Raw genomic sequence first — 18580 nt, 5'->3', positions numbered from 1 at the left:
TTGGACAGACTACGCGGCGAATGGCGGAGACGCTGAAGCGGGTGCTAAGCAGGGGCGGCACGGCGTGGTCCAGGGAGGAGAACACGCCTGCCGCCGGACCTCCTTTGCTGCTGCTCGGCGCACCAGGATCTGGAAAAACAACGCTACTATTTGCTGCGGCCCTAGAGGCGGCGGGAGAGGGCCAAGGCCCGGTCCTCTTCCTGACACGGAGACCTCTTCAAAGCCTACCTCGCGGGACCGGAGCGGCTCTGGACCCATTGCGACTCCAGGTAACCGTGGGGCTGGGAGCAGAGGCGTTCTAGCCAATGGTGGAGTCAATCCGGGACGTTTAGTGACAGGTAGACAAGCCAATGGAGGGGACGGTGGAAAGGCGAGCCAGGGCAGCCATGATGGGGCGGAGTCAGGCATGCGTAAAGGAGGGGGGGGACCATGGGAAGCTTAAGATTGAGGGGCGGAGCTAAGCCTGGGTCCGTTCTGTACCAGAGTTGGTTCCTGTTGGGGTCAAGGATGGGCTCGGACCAAGGATACTGGGAGGCGGTTTTCCGTGGAAAAACTGCCCTAGAGATTTGGCCAAAAACAAGCAAAATTGGCTTGCCCTCAACTAATACTCGGCAGTGATGAATGCTGGAAAAAGGGGCGAATACAAGAATATTTAACCGCTCTGAACTGGTTCATCCAGGAGGCAAGGAAAAGCATGTAAGGAGGCAGGGTTACTCTTGCGGGGAGTCTGGCTTCCTGTGCTGAATCTGGCCCTTTCCTTCTGTTTCTCCTTCTAGAAGATCCGCTTCCAGTACCCACCTTCAACCCGAGAGCTTTTCTGGCTCCTGTGCTCTGCCCATGAGGCCCCGGGGCCAGCCCCCTCCCTTCTGCTGCTAGATGGCCTAGAAGAGTACCTAGCAGAAGACCCGGAGCCCCAGAAAGCTGCCTACCTCACTGCCTTACTTCTAGACACAGCTGCCCACTTCAGCCACCGGCTTGGGCTTGGCCGGGACTGTGGGCTCATGGTGGCCCTCCAGACCCAGGAGGAGGCAGATAGTGGGGACATCCTGCACCTGGCACTGCTCCAGCGGTATTTTCCTGCCCAGTGCTGGTTGCAGCCAGATGCACCAGGTCCAGGAGATCATGGCCTCCGAGCCTGCCTGGAGCCAGGGGGACTGGGCCCCAGAACAGAGTGGTGGGTGACTTTCCGATCAGATGGAAAAATGATGATCGCTCCGTGGCCCACCCAGGCTGGTGACCCCAGCTCAGGCAAGGGTTCAAGCTCTGCAGGCCAGCCCTGAGCTTTGGTGGGTGACCACGTTTCTATGCTTCAGTTTCCCATGGCCATGTGCAGATCCAAAGACCTAAAGAATGTAAAATGCTTTTTCTCTTTTAAAAATATAGCATTATCTTTTATGTATTGCACCCATCAATATATTGTTTAGTTTTGTTACTTTAAACTTTATAAAAAGAGTTTCAGGCCGGGTGCGGTGGCTCATGCCTGTAATCCTAGCACTTTAGGAGGCCAAGGCAGGAGAATCATTTGAATCCATGAGTTTGAGACAAACATGGTGAGGCCTCATCTCTATAAAAAATTTAAAAATCAGCCAGGTGCGGTGGCGCACACCTGTAGTCCCAGCACTTTGGGAGGCCGAGTTGGGCAGATTACCTGAGGTCAAGAGCTCAAGACCAGCCTGGCCAACATGGCAAAACCCATCTCTACTAAAAATACAAAAAATTAGCCAGGTGTGTTGGTGCGTGCCTGTAGTCCCAGCTACTCGGGAGGCTGAGGCAGGAGAATTGCTTCAACCTGGGAGCCAGAGGTTGCAGTGAGCCGAGATCATGCCACTGCACTCCAGCCTGGACGACAAAGCGAGACTCCGTCTAAAAATAAATCAGCCAGGCATCAGGTGCAATGTCTCACGCCTGTAATCCCAGCACTATGGGAGGCCATGGCAGGCAGATACCTGAGATCAGGAGTTTGAGACAGCGTGGCCAACATGATGAACCCGTCTCTACTAAAAATACAAAAATTAGCCATACATGGTGGCAGCTGCCTGTAATCCCAGCTACTCTGGAGGCTGAGACGAGAATCGCTTGAACCTGGGAAGTGGAGGTTGCAGTGAGCCGAGATCGAGCCACTGCACTCCAGCCTGGGTGACACAGACGAGATTCTGTCTTAAAAAAAAAAAAAAAAAAATCAGCCAGGCTTAGTGGTGCATGCCAGTAGTCCTAGCTACTTGAAAAGCTGAGGCAGAAGGATCGCCTGAGCCCAAGAAGTCGAGTATGCAGTGAACCATGCTTGAGCCACTGGGCTTCAGCCTATGCAACAGAGAGAGACCCTGTCTAAGAAGAAAAAAAAAACACCAAAACTCCCATTGAGTTACTTGTTGACACCAAGTGTCATCAGAGTACATGGCCTGATTCAGAATTACTGTTGTTATTATTAGTGGCAGAGACTAGCTAGAGGCCCCTTAAACAGCTTTGCTCTTCCTGGGTGTAAAACTAAAGTACGGCCGGGCGCGGTGGCTCAAGCCTGTAATCCCAGCACTTTGGGAGGCCGAGGCGGGTGGATCACGAGGTCAAGAGATCGAGACCATCCTGGTCAACATGGTGAAACCCCGTCTCTACTAATACAAAAAATTAGCTGGGCACGGTGGCGCGTGTCTGTAATCCCAGCTACTCAGGAGGCTGAGGCAGGAGAATTGCCTGAACCCAGGAGGCGGAGATTGCGGTGAGCCGAGATCGCGCCATTGCACTCCAGCCTGGGTATCAAGAGCGAAACTCCGTCTCAAAAAAAAAAAAAACTAAAGTACATTTCCCAGCCTTTCATGTGATTGTGGTCATGTGACTGTTTCCAGCCAATGAGGTGTGAGAAGAGGAAGACCATTTTTTTCAGGCCAGATCCCTTAAATGTCCCATGGAGGGTCATTGCTGTCCTTTCTCTTCCCTTGCTGACTGCCAGGATGTAGAATAGGGTATCTATCTAAATACTCTAAGAGAAGGTAGAGCTACAGACCAGAAGAGTCTGAACCTCTGACTCATCCCATGGATGGCTGCCAATTTGAGCTGAGTTAGGAGAGAGAAATCACTTAATGTGGTAAGCCACTAAGATTTAGGAGCTGTTTAACATACTGTTTTATTAATGTTATGATTAGTATTCAGATTGCAGGTCCAGAACTTCAGAATAAGCTCAAGAACTTTAACTTCTACTCCTGTGGCCTATGCCCAGAGGAAATGGGGTGTACAGGGTATTTGTAGAAATCATGGTAGAAAAACTTACATACATATGTATATATAGAGAGAGAGCGAGATAGATTTTTTAAAAAACTATACATATTTAAAAATACTGCAGCTGGGCACGGTGGCTCATGCCTGTAATCCCAGCACTTTGGGAGGCCGAGGCGGGTTGATCCCAAGGTCAGGAGTTCAAGACCAGTCTGGCCAAGATGGCGAAACCTCGTCTCTACTAAAAATACAAAAATTTTATTTTTAGTAGAGACGGGATTTCACCATGTTGACCAGGATGGTCTCGATCTCTTGACCTCGTGATCCACCCGCCTCGGCCTCCCAAAGTGCTGGGATTACAGGCGTGAGCCACCAGGCCTGGCTGATTAAAAATACAAAAATTAGTCAGGCATGGTAGCAGGCACCTGTAATCCCAGCTTGAGAGGCTGACACAGGAGAATCACTTGACCCGGGAGTCAGAGGTAGTAGTGAGCTGAGATTTTGCCACTGCACTGCAGCCTGGGGACAGAGTAAGACTCTGTATCAAAAAAATAAAATACAATGAAAATACTGCAAGGTTGTGATTTCCTGAGCAGGATGGGTTGGGCAGATAAAATCAGCAATGCCCCTACTCTTGAGAGAGGCCTTGCCATCCCTGTTCAGTAAGTCTTGAGTCTGCACTGGCTCTCTGGGTCATAGTGGATCCCCGATTATCTGCAGGCTGGTGTCCTAAGAGCAAGTCACATAGCTGGGGGGCAGAGGCTCCGAGGCTGGGATAAGGCTGTTCTCATAAGGGTTGGAGGAGGGGCCATCAGATGAGCCCCCTTGAGCTCCCTGGGAGTCCCCTGAGCTGTAGTCAGTTGAGATGCCAGAATCAGATACCACAAGGTAGAGGTACTTTAGGTGGGGTGGGGTAGGGGGCAGCTCAGGGCACAGTTCCCATGGACGCAAGAGCTGGGAGCTGGGGTCCAGGATGGTGTACTCAAAGCTGGCAGCAGAAGCTCCCTCTGGGCTGGGCTTCAAGGCTAAAGCAGATGTGCAGGAGGATGCTTCTGAGCCTTCATCCATGGCCACTATATCCATACTGCTATCAGGCCGTGAGAGGGCCTCACTGGGAGGACTCTGGGGCAGCAACCACTTGTCCAGCACCAGATAGGTATCCTGGGTATGCTCACTGCCCACCGGCTCCAGCTGGGGGCCCTCATCATCTGTCCCTGGCTCCACTGGCTGCATGGTCCCCCAGCAGCGCTCGGAGAGGACTTCCAGGGAGACAGGTGGGTCCTCTGTGAAGGGGGTGCAGGGGCTCCACCACAGACAGCCGTCATTCTGGTACAGCCACAGCTGAAGAAATAGCACCAACCTGCTCAGAGAGGTCTGCAGTTTGGCTGCAAGAAGCAGGGAAGCCCAGGCACTGAAGGGACAGCCAGGCCACCTACCTGGAAGTTACCCTTGTGGGTAGTAAAGAGGCCTTCAAACTCGCTCTCTGGGCTCGGGATGCCAGGCCAGATCTTCTGCTTCAAAGCCCTGTTGAAGCCAAAGAAATAGTTACATGATATGACTCACTGAATACTCACCAATACCCCCTCCACTCCCAATCATAGGGGCACAGATACTCCTGGTCTTTGTGATCACAATGGAGGCAGAGGAGTGTATCAGGGCTGGGGGTCATCGGTTTTGACTAAATCATCAGCAAGGCCCTACAAAAGTGTAACTGGAACAGGGTATTGAAGGGTACATAGGAGTTCAATATACATTGATCATTCTCCCTTTATGGCCAGGTGCGATGGCTTACACCTGTAATCCCAGCACTTTGGGAAGCTGAGGCGGAAGGTTCACTTAAACCCAGAAGTTCAAGACCAGCCTGGGAAACATAGTGAGACCCGATCTCTAAAATAAATAAATAAATAAACTAAAACCCTGGCCCTTCTGAGATAATGAGAGAAGGCATTCAGAATAAAATCCAAGGTGGGCGGGGTGGCTCATGCCTGTAATCCCAGCACTTTGGGAGGCCGATGTGGGTGAATCACCCAAGGTCAGGAGTTCAAGATCAGTCTGGTGAAACCCCCATCTCTACTAACACTACAAAATTAGCCAAGCATGCATGCCTGTAATCCCAGCCACTCAGGTGGCTGAGGCAGGAGAATCACTTGAACCTGGGAGGCAGAGGTTGCAGTGAGCTAAGACTGAGGTATTACACTCCAGTCTGGCCTGGGCAACAAGAGCAAAACTCTGTCTCAATAAAAAAAAAAAAAAAAAAAAAAAAAGGGCCAGGCTCGGTGGCTCACGTCTGTAATCCCAGCACTTTGGGAGGCCAAGACAGGTGGATCACGAGGTCAGGAGATTGAGACCATCCTGGCCAACGTGGTGAAACCCCATCTCTACTAAAAATACAAAAAAATTAGCTGGGCATGGTGGCGTACGCCTGTAGTCCCAGCTACTCAGGAGGCTGAGGCAGGAGAATTGCTTGAACTCTGGAGGTGGAGATTGCAGTGAGCCGAGATGGCACCACTGCGCTACAGCCTGGGTGACAGTGCGAGACTTCGTCTCAAAAAAAAAAAAAAAAAAATCCAAACTCCTCCCTATAACCCTGCAGAAGGCCCTGTATGATATGACCCCTGTCACCTCCCTCATCTCAACATCTGCCACACCCCCTTACATACTGCTCTAGCCATGTGGCAATTCTCGAAGCTGGCTCAATGTCCAATCTCATTCCCACCTCAGGGCCTTTGCACTTGCTGTTTTCCTCCACACTTTTCAAGCGGCTGCTTCCTTCCAACCTTCAGGTTTCCACTCTGATGTTACCTCCTCCTGGAGGCCTTCCCTGACCATCCTGTCATGTCCCCACACCCTGTTTGTTTCTGTGATATCACTCATTACAATTTGTAATCAAATATTTTGGGTCCCTTGTTTGTTGACTGCGATCCACAAGGTCAGGGGCTTGTGGTCAGGGTTTGGCTTGTTCTCCATTCTCTCTCCAGTGCCTGGCACGTTAGGCACTCAGTATGTATTTTCCAACCAAGTAAATAACCAGTTCCATGAAAGACAAATAGAAGATTGCTTAGCGAGGCCGAGCGAGGTGGCTCATGCCTGTAATCTCAGCACTTTGGGAGGCCGATGCAGGCGGATCAACTGAGGTCAGGAGTTCAAGACCAGCCTGGCCAACATGGTGAAACCCCGTCTCTACCAAAAATACAAAAATAAGTTGGGCATGGTGGCGGGCGCCTGTAATCCCAGCTACTCAGGAGGCTGAGACAGGAGAATCGCTTGAACCCAGAAGGCAGAGGTTACAGTGAGCCGAGATAGTGCCATTGCACTCCAGCCTGGGCGACAAGAGCAAAACTTAGTCTCAAAAAAATAAATAAAAGGCCGGGCGCGGTGGCTCACGCCTGTAATCCCAGCACTTTGGGAGACCGAGGTGGGCGGATCAGGAGGTCAAGAGATCGAGACCATCCTGGCCAACATGGTGAAGCCCCATCTCTACTAAAAGTACAAAAAATTAGCCAGGCGTGGTGGTGCGTGCCTGTTGTCCCAGCTACTCAGGAGGCTGAGGCAGGAGAATTGCTTGAAACCGGAAAACGGAAGTTGCAGTGAGCTGGGATCGCACCGCTGCACTCCAGCCTGGCGACAGAGCGAGACTCTGTCTCAATAAAAACAAAAAAACAAAAACAAAAAGAAGACTGCTTAGCAGACAAGGCAAGAAGGGCAATCCAGTCAGAGGGAGCAGCATGGGCAAAAGCTTGAGGGTGTGAAACCACCTTATGTGCTTGGAATTACAAACACCTCAGAATGGCTGGTCTGATTGTAGTGTCTGAGGAGCTTGACCACAGGGGTGGGAGGCATTCAGGGGCTTACATTCTTCCACTAAATCCATCTAGTTGATTTGACAAACGTGATGACAAAGGGGGTAGGAGCTAGCAAAGGGACCCAAGAAATGGCAGCTCCTGATGTAGAAGGAAAACCAGGTGAAAGTCCCCAAGAGCAGAAAATGTTAACGAAGAGTCTGGGTCTAGTCTGGCATGCATCCCAGCCCTGCCACTGACGTGTCTCCTCACGTCACTGCGTGACCTTGGGCAAGTGCGTGTCTCTCTCTGAGCCTAGGTTTCCATAGTGAAAGAAGATTGCTGGGTGGGGAGGAGTCTGAGCCAGGTGCCCGAATGGGAAGCTCACCGGCGGTGGGAGAGCAGGGCGAGCACTGTCAGCAGCACCAGGATGAGCACGAGGATGACGGAGAGCGTTAGGATGAGGGGGTCCAGGTCTGAGAGGCAGGGAGGAGGTCAGAGCGGAGGGCTCGCCGGGTGGTTCGCCTGCCTCCTCCTACACCCCCGTCTGGAGCCTCACCAGTAGGCGTCAGCAGCGACACAGGCTCGGACCAGGCGCTCCAGAAGCCGCCGAAGCTCGGCTCAGCCATACGCGCGCGGACAGCGAAAGTGTAGCGCGTCAGGCGCCGCAGATTGCTCAGCACGCACTCCGTGCGGCCCTCCAAAATCTCCACCTGGGGGCGGGGCCAGGGAGAGGGGCGGGGCAGACAGAAAAGACCACATGGGGGCGGGCCCTGGTGGAACCGAGCCAATCAGCGAAAGACAAAACGGTGCCAAGAATTGCAATGCGGCCAGTAAGAGTACGGGGAGGAGCCCAAGAAAGCTCAGGGCCAGAGAGGTCTCCGATACCAAGGGCAGGACCCGGGCTATTTAATAACTGGGCTAGCGTGCGTAGAGAAAGCCGGGAGCTAAAGGTGTCTAGGGTTACCGGCAGGAGGGTGAGAGGGGTTGGGGTTCAGCAGGATCGCGAGGATATTAGGAAACGGGGAGTTTCTGTGGATCTGGAACGGTCTTCAGCGCCAGGGTAATGCGATGTGGGATGTCAGGGACCGTCCCGGGAGGGGACACCTTGGAGACTGGGCGCGACCCGGAGAGGAGTGGCGGGGCCAGGCTGTAGTCAGTGGCGCTTTGGGGGCTGGGCCGTAGGGGTGGGCCTCACCCTCTGCGCGCTCCCTGCGCCACTGCCTGCCGAGACGTCCACCTCGTAGCGGATGTGGTACGGCATGGGTGCTCCAGGCGGCGGGAGCCAGCGTAACACCACGTGGCCGCCCTCGTCAGCCAGCCGCGCTGCCAGCTCCACCGGGGCATCCAGGAGCACTGCAGGCATGGGGGTTGCTCAGGTGGGTGAGGACTGAGACCCCTCTCCTCCGACCACTTCTCCATTTCCAGAGTACTTACCTACTTCATTGACGTGGATGATACGGTGATATCGCAGAGCGCCGGAGGAGGCTACTGTGACGCGCAATTCTAGGGGCACGAAGCTCGACGTGTCGGCTCTAGGCAGCGAACACCAGAAGCGCACCGCGCCTCGAGCCGTGGGAGCCTGGTGCAGGCGACACCGCTTCCATGGCTCATTGCTGTACGCCCAGGGACCCGGGAGAGAAGGGAACAAGTTGAAAGGGGGGACCGGGGAGTTTGTGTTGCCCGGCCTGTGGGAGGCTGTGTGTCTGTGTGTGAGACAAGGTCTTCCTTTGTTGCCCAGGCTGGAGTGCAGTGGCGCGATCACTGCTCACTGCAACCTCAAATTCTGGGGCTGAAGGGATCCTTCCACCTCAGCCTCCCAAGTAGTTAAGACCACAGGCGTGCACCACCTCACCCGGCTAATTCATTCTTATGGTGCCGTGACTCGGATTTTTTTTTTTTTTTGAGACAGAGTTTCGCTCTTGTTGCCCAGGCTGGAGTGCAATGGTGTGATCTTGGCTCACTGCAACCTCTGCCTCCCGGGTTCAAGCAAGTCTTCTGCCTCACTCTCCCGAATAGCTGGGATTACAGGCATGCGCCACCACACCCGGCTTATTTTGTATTTTTAGTAGAGACAAGGTGTGTCCATGTTGGTCAGGCTGGTCTCGAATTCCAGACTTCAGGTGATCCACCCGCCAAGGCCTCCCAAAGTGCTGGGATAACAAGCGTGAGCCACCGTGTCCAGCCTTTTTTTTTTTTTCCGATATAGGGAGCTCGCTATGTTGCCCAGGCTAGTCTTGAACTCCTGGGCTCAAGCAATCCTCCCGCATCGATCTCCCAAAGAGCTGGGATTACAGGCATGAGCCACTGCTGGCCTCCTTTTGGATAGTACCTCGAGGAGGCGTCCCAGCCCCGACGAAGCAACCCCTTAGTCTCGATTTGGAGGCGTTATTATCCCAGCCAGATGTTTGGGGTCGCGTTCCAGCGGTAATCGCGGGAGTGTTCGCGTCCCAGCCAATAGGGGGCGTGCCAGCCCTGGACCCACAGGGCTCCCTCCAGTAACCCAACTGGAGGCGCCTTCGGGCCTCAAACAGCAGGCGACCTTCGAGGCTACGACTTCCAGGGAGCTCTGCCCCACCCGCTCCCTCCGCCCATGGAGGCGCCCGCGGGATCTGACTCACTCGAGCTGGTAGGAGAAGCTGTAGTTGTCCGGGCCCATCCCGGCGCTCGCCGCTTCCTCCCAGAAACACACTAAGTCCTCCAACCGCTCGGTGAAGCACAGAAACTCTTCGGACCCGCGGGCCGCCAGCAAGGCCGCTGGGGAGGGGAAGCAAAAGGAAGGCATGGGGGTCTGAGCTCTGTCCTCGGGCGACAGCCCCCTCCTCTGCCCTCCAGCAGCCTGGGCGGACCTGATAAGAAAAAAGCCCCGCCCCGCCATCTCCCTAAGCCGGGCCCCTGGAGGGGTCTGCAGAGGTGATGCCCCACTAATTCCCAGGCGCGCGTCGCTCGCCTTACTGTCCCCCGCCAACACCACTCGCGCACACCTGCCCATCCAGCGGCCAGCTGAGCTGCGCACGGCGTTCAAGACCTCGAGCTCGGCGCTGCCAGCCCCGCCCCAGCCTCGGACGTGCGCGCGCCGGTGGGTGTGTGCGGAGAGGCGGGCCCCCTATCGGCCCCAGCAGGCTCCCCGCCGACCGATAGCGCCAACCGTGTCCCCCGCCTCCCTCCCTCCACCGGGCCGGGCAAGTGATCTGGCGCCCTCACGCAAACCGTGTTTACAGTAACCTGCGGCTCGGCCCCTCTAACTCAGACCCCGGCTTTGTCCTTCCTCCCCTACAGAGGGTCGACTTTGTTCCCAACCCCCCAGGGACCTTAGCACCAAGCCTACCCATTAAGATGTAGCATGTCCCAGACTCCCTGAAAAGGTAAAACGGGAACCTTAAGCCCACTCTATCTCTCCGCCAGGAAGCGATCAGGAGTCTTGGATGCTGGCATGCCTCACCCCCGCTCCCATTCATCCAGGACCCAGTCTAAGGGTCCAACTGCCACCATGGTCCCCAGGGCCCGGTCTGGAAGTCCAGGAACAGGCATGGCCCCCAGGACCTAGGGTGAGAGTTCAGACCCCAGCATGGTCCTGCAGGCTCCAGTGGTTGGTGGCGGGGAGCGGGGGGGCTCCACACACAACTCCATCCTTACCTTTGTTCTCGAACTTGGAGTCCGGGAGGTTGGGCGGGGACGCACAGGCGGCCCCAGCAAGCAGGAGACAAAGGGAGCCGACTTGGGGCCACAGGGATGCCACGAGGTGGCCCATGATACCCCTCCACGGGAGCCCAGGGCTCCTGACTCTCCGTCTCCTGCCACTGGCACAGTCCACAGCTGGGTCAGCAGCTGCCTCCACCGGACGCAGCTGACCAGGCCCTTCCCCACCAGGCGCCTCTAAGAGGCAGATCCCCGAGGGGGCGGGGCCAGCAGTCAGCTTCGGCTGAGATAAGTGCCTGGCGGGAGGGGGTAGGGGCCCTTGGGGGCCGGGGAGGGAGTTGGGCTGGAACAGCTCGCGTTCTGGCGTCAGACACACTTTTTTTTGCTATGTGGCCCTGGACAGGTGACTTACCTTATCTGAGCTTCAGACTTCTCATCTGTAAAATCTAGCCTGGCACATAGCGAACATTGCAAAAAAATGTAAGCTACTGATTTTATCGCGGAAATCAGCATCTTTTCCCAGCCTGGAAATAAACATTTTTATTTTCTTTCTCTCTCTTTGAGTCAGGGTGTTGTCCTGTCACCCAGGCTGGAGTGCAGGGGAACAATCATAGCTCACTGCAGCCTCTGGACTGAAGCGGTCTTCCCACAGCACCCGGCTAATTTTTAAAATTCTTTGTAGAGACAGGATCCCACTATGTTGTCCAGGCTGGTCTCGAACTCCTGGCCTTAAGCTATCCTCCAGCCTCAAGTATCACCAATGTGCTGGGATTACCAGCACAAGCCACTGAAGCCGACCAATAATAATCCTTATAATGATCAGCAGTTGAGTGTTTGCACAGTGCTAGACTGTGCTGCTGGAGTGTATGTGTAATATTTCATTTATGAATTTCTGGAAAATAAATTCACTGCGTACATTTTTATTCTCTTGAGCTGGGCCCGGTGGCTCACACCAGTAATCCCAGCACTTTGGGAGGCTGAGGCAGGTGAATCACTTGAGGTCAGGAGTTCAAGACCAGTCTGGCCAACATAGTGAAATCCCATCTCTACTAAAAATACAAAAATTAATCCAGTATGGTGGCACACGCCTGTAACCCAGTGGGAGACTGAGGCAGGAGAATTGCCCGAATCTGGGAGGTGGAGGTTGTAGTGAGCCAAGACTGTGCCACTGCACTCCAGCCTGGGTGACAGAGTGAGACTCTATAAAAAATAAATAAATAAATAAATAAATACATAAAATCCCTGCCTGGGCAACCGCAATGACTCAGGCCAGTAATCCCAGCACTTTGGGAGGCTGAGGTGGGGGATCATTTGAGGTCAGGAGTTCAAGACAAGCCTGGCCAACACAGCAAAACCCCATTTCAACCGAAAATACAAAAATTAAGGTCGGATGGGCCGGGCGTGGTGGCTCACACCTGTAATCCAAACACTTTGGAGGCCAACGTGGGCAGATCACCTGAGGTAGGGAGTTCAAGACCAGCCTGACCAATATGGTAAAACCCGTCTTTAAAAAAAAAAAAAATTAAGGTCGGAAGTGGTGGCTCACGCCTGTAATCCCAGCACTTTGGGAGGCCTAGGCGGGTGGATCATGAGGTAAAGAGATGGAGACCATCTTGGCCAACATGGTGAAACCCCGTCTCTACTAAAAACACAGAATTAGCTAGGCATGGTAATAGGTGCCTGTAGTCCCAGCTACTCTGGAGGCTGAGGAAGGAAATTGCTTGAACCCGGGAGGCAGAGGCTGCAGTGAGCTGAGATTGCACCACTGCACTCCCTAGGCAACAGAGACAGATGCTGTCTCAAAAAAATAAAAATAAAAAAATCCCTGCTTTCACGGAGTAGTAAAGGCAGCAAATCAACAACAAAACATCAAATACATGTGAGGTGACAATAAGCATACTGGCTGCAAACAAAACCAAAACACACCTGCTTAATAGCAATGGGGTGGCCAACATAGTGAAACCCGGTCTCCACTAAAAATATAAAACATTAGCTGGGTGTGGTGGCGCCCGCCTGTAATCCCAACTACTTGGGAGGCTGAGGCAGGAGAATCGAATGAGCCCGGGGGGGGTGGTGGGGCGGAGGTTGCAGTGAGCCGGGATCGCACCATTGCACTCCAGCCTGGGCGACAGTGCAAGACTCTGTCTCAACCAAAAAAAAAAAAAAAAGGAACTCAATGCCAATCTCTTCCTAGGAAATTGATATTTGGACTGTTCAAGTGTGTGAGAGAGGAGAGGTAGACAAACAAGACAGACACCGGTTTCATAACTTTGGTCACAATAAATTGTGATTACGAATGGCAAATTTGGCCCCAGAGTTAAGTGCATGTTTTCTGGAGTTTGATCAATATTTGAACACCACCCACATACCACGGGACCTTGAGTAAGTTACTTAACCCTCTTTAGTCTCAGTTCTTCATGTATAAAGAGTGGAAGATACTCTGGGTGACATGGTGAGACCTCGTCTCTATAAAACATTTTTTTTTTTTTTTGAGGCAGAGTTTCGCTGTTGTTACCCAAACTGGAGTGCAATGGCGCGATCTCGGCTCACCGCAACCTCCGTCTCCTGGGTTCAAGCAATTCTCCTGCCTCAGCCTCCCAAGCAACTGGGATTACAGTCGTGCACTACCATGCCCAGTTAATTTTTGTATTTTTAGTAGAGACGGGGTTTCACCATGTTGACCAGGATGGTCTCGATCCTTTGACCTTGTGATCCATCCACCTTGGCCTCCCAAAGTGCTGGGATTATAGGCGTGAGCCACCGCGCCCGGCCATTTTTTTTTTTTTTTTTTTTAAGTAAGCCAGACGAGGTGGCAGGTGTCTGTTTTCCTAGCTACTCTGGAGGCTGAGGTGGGAGGATCACTTGAGCCCAGAAGGTGAAGGCTTCAGTGAACTATGTTCACGCCACTGCACTCCAGCCTGGGTGACAGAGTGAGACCCCATCTGGGCTATAAAACACTTTTTTTTTTTTTTTTTTTTTTTGAGACGGAGTTTCGCTCTTGATACCCAGGCTGGAGCGCAATGGCGCGATCTCGGCTCACCGCAATCTCCGCCTCCTGGGTTCAGGCAATTCTCCTGCCTCAGCCTCCTGAGTAGCTGTAAACACTTTTTTTTAAGAGACAGAATCTTACTCTGTTGCCCAGGCTGGAGTGCAATGGTGCCATCTCAGCTCACTGCAAACTCCGCCTCCTGGGTTCAAGTGATTCTCCTGCCTTAGCTTCCCAAGTAGCTGGGACTACAGGTGTGATCCACCATGCCTAGCTGATTTTTGTATTTTTTTAGTACAGATGGGTGTTGAGAAATGCTGAGTGTATGATAAAATATATCGTTTGCTAAGAACAGCGGCAAGGAAAACCTAGCTGTCCCCCTCACCACCCCCCCCCCCCCACCAAGTGGAAAACTGCTTGGGGCATTCTAAAGTAGCAAAATAGTATATGTATAGCGCATACACCAGTTAAAACAATTTTTTTTTTTTTTGAGACGGAGCCCAGGCTGGAGTGCAATGGCGCAATCTCAGCTCATCGCAACCTCCGCCTCCCAGGTTCAAGTGATTCTCCTGCCTCAGCCTCCCGAGTAGCTGGGATTACAGGTGCCCACTATACCCGGCTAATTTTTTGTATTTTTAGTAGAGACGGGGTTTCACTATGTTGGTCAGGCTAGTCTCGAACTCCTGACTTCAGGCGATCCACCCGCCTCTGCCTCCCATAGTGCTGGGATTACCGGCATGAGCTGCCGCACCCGGCCTAAAACAATTCTTTAAGCACTGGATAGGTGACCCTGCCCCTGGGGCGCCCTTGTGGAGAATACTTTCTGGTTTGTCCTTGATCTGTGGTAAGCAGGCACCAGCTGCCTCCCTAGATTATCTTGGTTCTATGAGCAAACACAGGACACCTGTTGTTGATAATAATCACCTGTTCAAAGAGAATAGCTACATGGGTCAGTGTCTGCTCCAGGCCCTCAGCCCGGAATGCTGTCAGCCCTGAGGTTCTTAGCTTGGAAGGCTGTTGGCCCCCAGACAGTCCCACTTTGCTGTTCTATCTGGGTGTCTGCTCCTTAATGCCTTCAGCGGCACCTGGGTGTGGGTCTTTACGGCTGAGCTGGACTCGGTAGATGGGGTTTCACTCTATGTCGGTTAGGCTGGTCTCAAGCTCCTGACCTCAGGTGATGCACCTGCCTTGGCCTCCCAAAGTGCTGGGATTATAGGCGTGAGCCACCGTGCCTGGACAACATTTTTTTTTTTTTTTTTGAAACAGATTCTCACTGAGCTGCCCAGGTTGGAATGCAGGGGTGCGATCTTGGCTCACTGCAACCACCGTCTCCTGGGTTCGAGCGATTCTCCCATCTCAGCCTCCTGAGTAGCTGGGATTACAGATACCTGCTGTTGTGCCTGGCTAATTTTTAAATTTTAGTAGAGATGGGGTTTCACCATGTTGGCCAGGCTGGTCTTGAACTCCTGACCTCAAGTGATCCACCCACTTCAGCATCCCCAAGCAGGAGCCACCTTGACTGGCTAACTTTTTTTTTTTTTTTTTTTTTTTTTTTTTTTTTTTTTTTTTGAGACGGAGTTTCGCTCTTATTACCCAGGCTGGAGTGCAATGGCGCGATCTCGGCTCACCGCAACCTCCGCCTCCTAGGTTCAGGCAATTCTCCTGCCTCAGCCTCCTGAGTAGCTGGGACTACAGGCACGCATCACCATGCCCAGTTAATTTTTTGTATTTTTAGTAGAGACGGGGGTTTCACCATGTTGACCAGGATGGTCTCGATCTCTTGACCTCATGATCCACCTGCCTCGGCCTCCCAAAGTGCTGGAATTACAGGCGTGAGCCACCGCGCCCGGCCCGGCCGGCTAACTTTTTAAGGTAGCCAGGTGAGGTGGCATGCGTCTATTGTCCCAGCTACTTGAGAGGCTGAGGTGGAAGGATCACTTGAGCCCAGGAGGTGGAGGCTGCAGTGAACCATGTCAATACTACTGCACTCCAGCCTGGGTGATAGAATAGAGTGAGATCCTGTCTCAAAAAAAAAAAAGTGAACTACTGAGTCCAACTCGGCCGTAGAGACCCGAGCCCAGGCAGCACTGAAGGCATTAAGTAGACACCCAGACAGAACAGCAAAGTGGGACTATCTGGGGAGTCAACAGCCTTCCAAGTCGAGAGCCTTGGGGGCTGACGGCATCCCAGGCTGAGAGCCTGGAGCAGACTCTGACCCACGTATTTACTCTCTGAACAGGTGATTGTTATTAATAGCAGGTGTTCTGTGTTTTCTCATAGAACCAAGATAAACTAGGGAGGCAGCTGGTGCCTGCTTACCACTGATCAAGGACAAACCAGAAAGTATTCTCCATGAAGGAGCCATGGGGCCAGGGTCACATCCCGTGCTTAAAGAATTGTTTTAACCAGTGTATGATATACATGTACTGTTTTGCTACTTTAGAATGCCCCAAGCAATTTTCCACTTGGGGGTGGGGGCGACCAGGTTTTCCTTGCCATCGTTCTCAGCAAACAATACGTTTTATCATACACTTAGCATTTTTCAGCAATGGATGATAAGTGTCTATTCCAGACATGGTGACTCACGCCTGTAATCCCAGCACTTTGGAAGGCAGAGCAGGAGAATTGATTGAAGACAGTCGTTGGAGACCCGCCTGGGCAACATAGCAAGACCCTGACTCTACAAAAAAGAAGGAAAATTAACCTGGTGTGGTGGTGTGCGCCTGTAGTCCCAGCCACTCAGGAGCTTGAGGTGGGAGGATCACCTGACTCCAGGAGTTCGAGGCTACCATGAACTATGATCACACCACTGCACTCCAGTCTGGGTGACAGAGCAAGATACTATCTCTGAAAATAAATAAAATAAATTTATAAAGTGAAAATAGTGTCTACTCCATAGGGCTATGGTGAGGATAAATTAGATTGTGCCAAGTTCTTAAAGCAGATCTTAACACATAATAAGCATTCAGTAAGAATAGCAATGATTATTTGCTTAAACTAGTTCAAGAAGGATGCTGAACTAACATCTAAATGGTCTTAAGAGGCCGGGGGCCGTGGCCTCTCAGCACTTGGGAGGCGAGGGCAAGAAATACCCAAATGGTCCTAAGGTCTTTGTTTGCTCTCCCTTTCTCTTTTTTTTTTTTTTTTTTTTTTTGAGATGGAGCTTTGCTCGTTACCCAGGCTGGAGTGCAATGGCGCAATCTCGGCTCACCGCAACCTCCGCCTCCTGGGTTCAGGCAATTCTCCTGCCTCAGCCTCCTGAGTAGCTGGGATTACAGGCATGCACCACCATGCCCAGCTAATTTTTTGTATTTTTAGTAGAGACGGGGTTTCACCATGTTGACCAGGATGGTCTCGATCTCTTGACCTCATGATCCACCCGCCTCGGCCTCCCAAAGTGCTGGGATTACAGGTGTGAGCCAATGTGCCTGGCCTTTTTCTTTTCTATTTTTTTGAGATGGCGTCTCGCTCTGTTGCTTAGGCTGGAGTGCAGTGGTGGGATTTTAGCTTACTACAACTTCTGCCTCCTGGGTTCAAGCGATTCTCCTACCTCAGTCTGCTGAGTAGCTGGAATTACAGGCGTCCACAACCATGCCTGGCTAATTTTTGTATTTTTAGTAGAGACAGGGTTTCATCATGTTGGCCAAGCTGGTCTCGAACTCCTGACCTCGTGATCCACCCGCCTTGGCCTCCCGAAGTGCTGGGATTACAGGCGTGAGCCGCTGAGCCCGGCCCACACTGCTGCCCTTTAAGGGAAGGCTCTGAAATTTGTTCACATCCTTTCCCTTTATATCTCGTTGACCAAGACTTAGCCAATGGCCAGATATGACCACACCTTGCTGCAGAGGAGGTGGGAAACATGGCTTTTACTTAGGAGACCAGCTAAAAATCAGTGGTTCTATTACCATAGAAGAAGGCGATTAAATTTGGGGGGACAATAGACTATCTCGTTCTCAGAGCAAATCAGAGCCAAGAGACAGCAAGAAAACCCTGATGACATCTTTTGAGTGCCTGGATCCAACTGTGCCTGAAGCCCTACTCACTGGACATTTGAATTGCATGAGCCACAGATTTCCTTTTTTGTACATGCCTGTTTGAGTTGAATTTGTGGTCACTTGCAACAGAAAGAGAACTCTAATTAGTGCAATGAGATGTAAAGTCCCTAGTTGATGTCCCATGCAGAGTAGGAGCTCATAAGTGGGCATATTATTGTTGCTGTTACTATGTTGCAGTTGGCCCTACAGCTCATTCCGTCTCTGCCTTCTCTATCCTACTCCAGCACTGCTAGAGATCACCCTCTCTTCACCTGCACAATCCATTTCTTTTCTTTTTCATTTGTACGTTCCTTCCTCCCTCCCTCTCCCCCTCCCTCCCGTCTTCCCTCAATCCCTCCCTCCCTCCCTTCTTTTCTTCCTCCCTTCCTTCTGCCTTTTTTTTTTTCTCCAGATGGACTTCCATTCTTGTTCCCCAGGCTGGAGTGCAGTGGTGTGATCTCAACTCACTGCAACCTCCGCCTCCCTAGTTCAAGCAATTCTCCTGCCTCAGCCTCCCAAGTAGCTGGGATTACAGGCATGCGCCATCGCACCCGGCTAATTTCATATTTTTAGTAGAGATGGGGTTTCTCCATGTTGGCCAGGCTGGTTTTGAACTCCTGGCCTCAAGCATTCTACCTGTCTTGCCCTCATAAAGTGCCAGGATTACAGGTGTCAGCCACTGCACCTGGCCTTTTTTTTTTTTTTCCAGATAAGAGCCTCACTCTGTCATCCAGATTGGAGTGCAATGGCATAAGCTCGGCTCACTGCAACTTCCACCTCCCAGGTTCAAGCGCTTCTCCTGCCTCAGCCTCCTGAGTAGCTGAGATTACAGGCGCCTGCCACCACACCCAGCTAATTTTTGGGTTTTTTTTGTTTTGTTTTTTTTTTTGAGACGGAGTTTCGCTCTTGTTACCCAGGCTGGAGTGCAATGGCGC

General features: G+C 52.3%; 2 protein-coding genes across 2 annotated transcripts; one reads left to right on the top strand and one right to left on the bottom strand.

Annotated features, from left to right (window-relative positions):
* Positions 1–1465, top strand: SWSAP1 (SWIM-type zinc finger 7 associated protein 1). The gene is made up of 2 exons (XM_012435824.3): positions 1–269; positions 777–1465. Exons 1-2 carry the CDS (start codon positions 21–23, stop codon positions 1278–1280), a joined length of 753 nt encoding a protein of 250 aa, XP_012291247.2. The 5' UTR covers positions 1–20; the 3' UTR covers positions 1281–1465.
* Positions 1466–3100: 1635 nt separating this feature from the next.
* On the bottom strand, positions 3101–10850 carry EPOR (erythropoietin receptor). The gene is made up of 8 exons (XM_012436435.2): positions 10623–10850; positions 9608–9743; positions 8424–8602; positions 8185–8342; positions 7546–7699; positions 7375–7462; positions 4644–4731; positions 3101–4548 (listed from the first exon to the last, which is right to left on the bottom strand). The coding sequence occupies exons 1-8, from the start codon at positions 10735–10737 to the stop codon at positions 3937–3939; spliced, it is 1530 nt and encodes a 509-aa protein (XP_012291858.2). The 5' UTR covers positions 10738–10850; the 3' UTR covers positions 3101–3936.
* Positions 10851–18580: the final 7730 nt, after the last annotated feature.

The sequence above is a fragment of the Aotus nancymaae genome, unplaced genomic scaffold (genome assembly GCF_030222135.1).
Source record: "Aotus nancymaae isolate 86718 unplaced genomic scaffold, 86718_ANA_hifiasm-v0.15.2.pri h1tg000028l, whole genome shotgun sequence".
NCBI classification, from domain to species: Eukaryota; Metazoa; Chordata; class Mammalia; order Primates; family Aotidae; genus Aotus; species Aotus nancymaae.
The sequence above is the reverse complement of the archived record's forward strand: the minus strand, read 5'-3'. Positions and strand labels throughout refer to the sequence as shown.

Excerpts from the sequence above, each read along its gene's own strand:
- EPOR (XM_012436435.2), bottom strand. The coding sequence starts at position 10,737 with ATGGGCCACCTCGTGGCATCCCTGTGGCCCCAAGTCGGCTCCCTTTGT. Across the intron at positions 8,603-9,607 it reads AGCTTCTCCTACCAGCTCGA|CAATGAGCCATGGAAGCGGT; the intron begins GTGAGTCAGATC and ends CTGGGCGTACAG. Across the intron at positions 7,700-8,184 it reads GCGCAGGGAGCGCGCAGAGG|GTGGAGATTTTGGAGGGCCG; the intron begins GTGAGGCCCACC and ends CCCCGCCCCCAG.
- SWSAP1 (XM_012435824.3), top strand. The coding sequence starts at position 21 with ATGGCGGAGACGCTGAAGCGGGTGCTAAGCAGGGGCGGCACGGCGTGG. Across the intron at positions 270-776 it reads TGGACCCATTGCGACTCCAG|AAGATCCGCTTCCAGTACCC; the intron begins GTAACCGTGGGG and ends TTCTCCTTCTAG.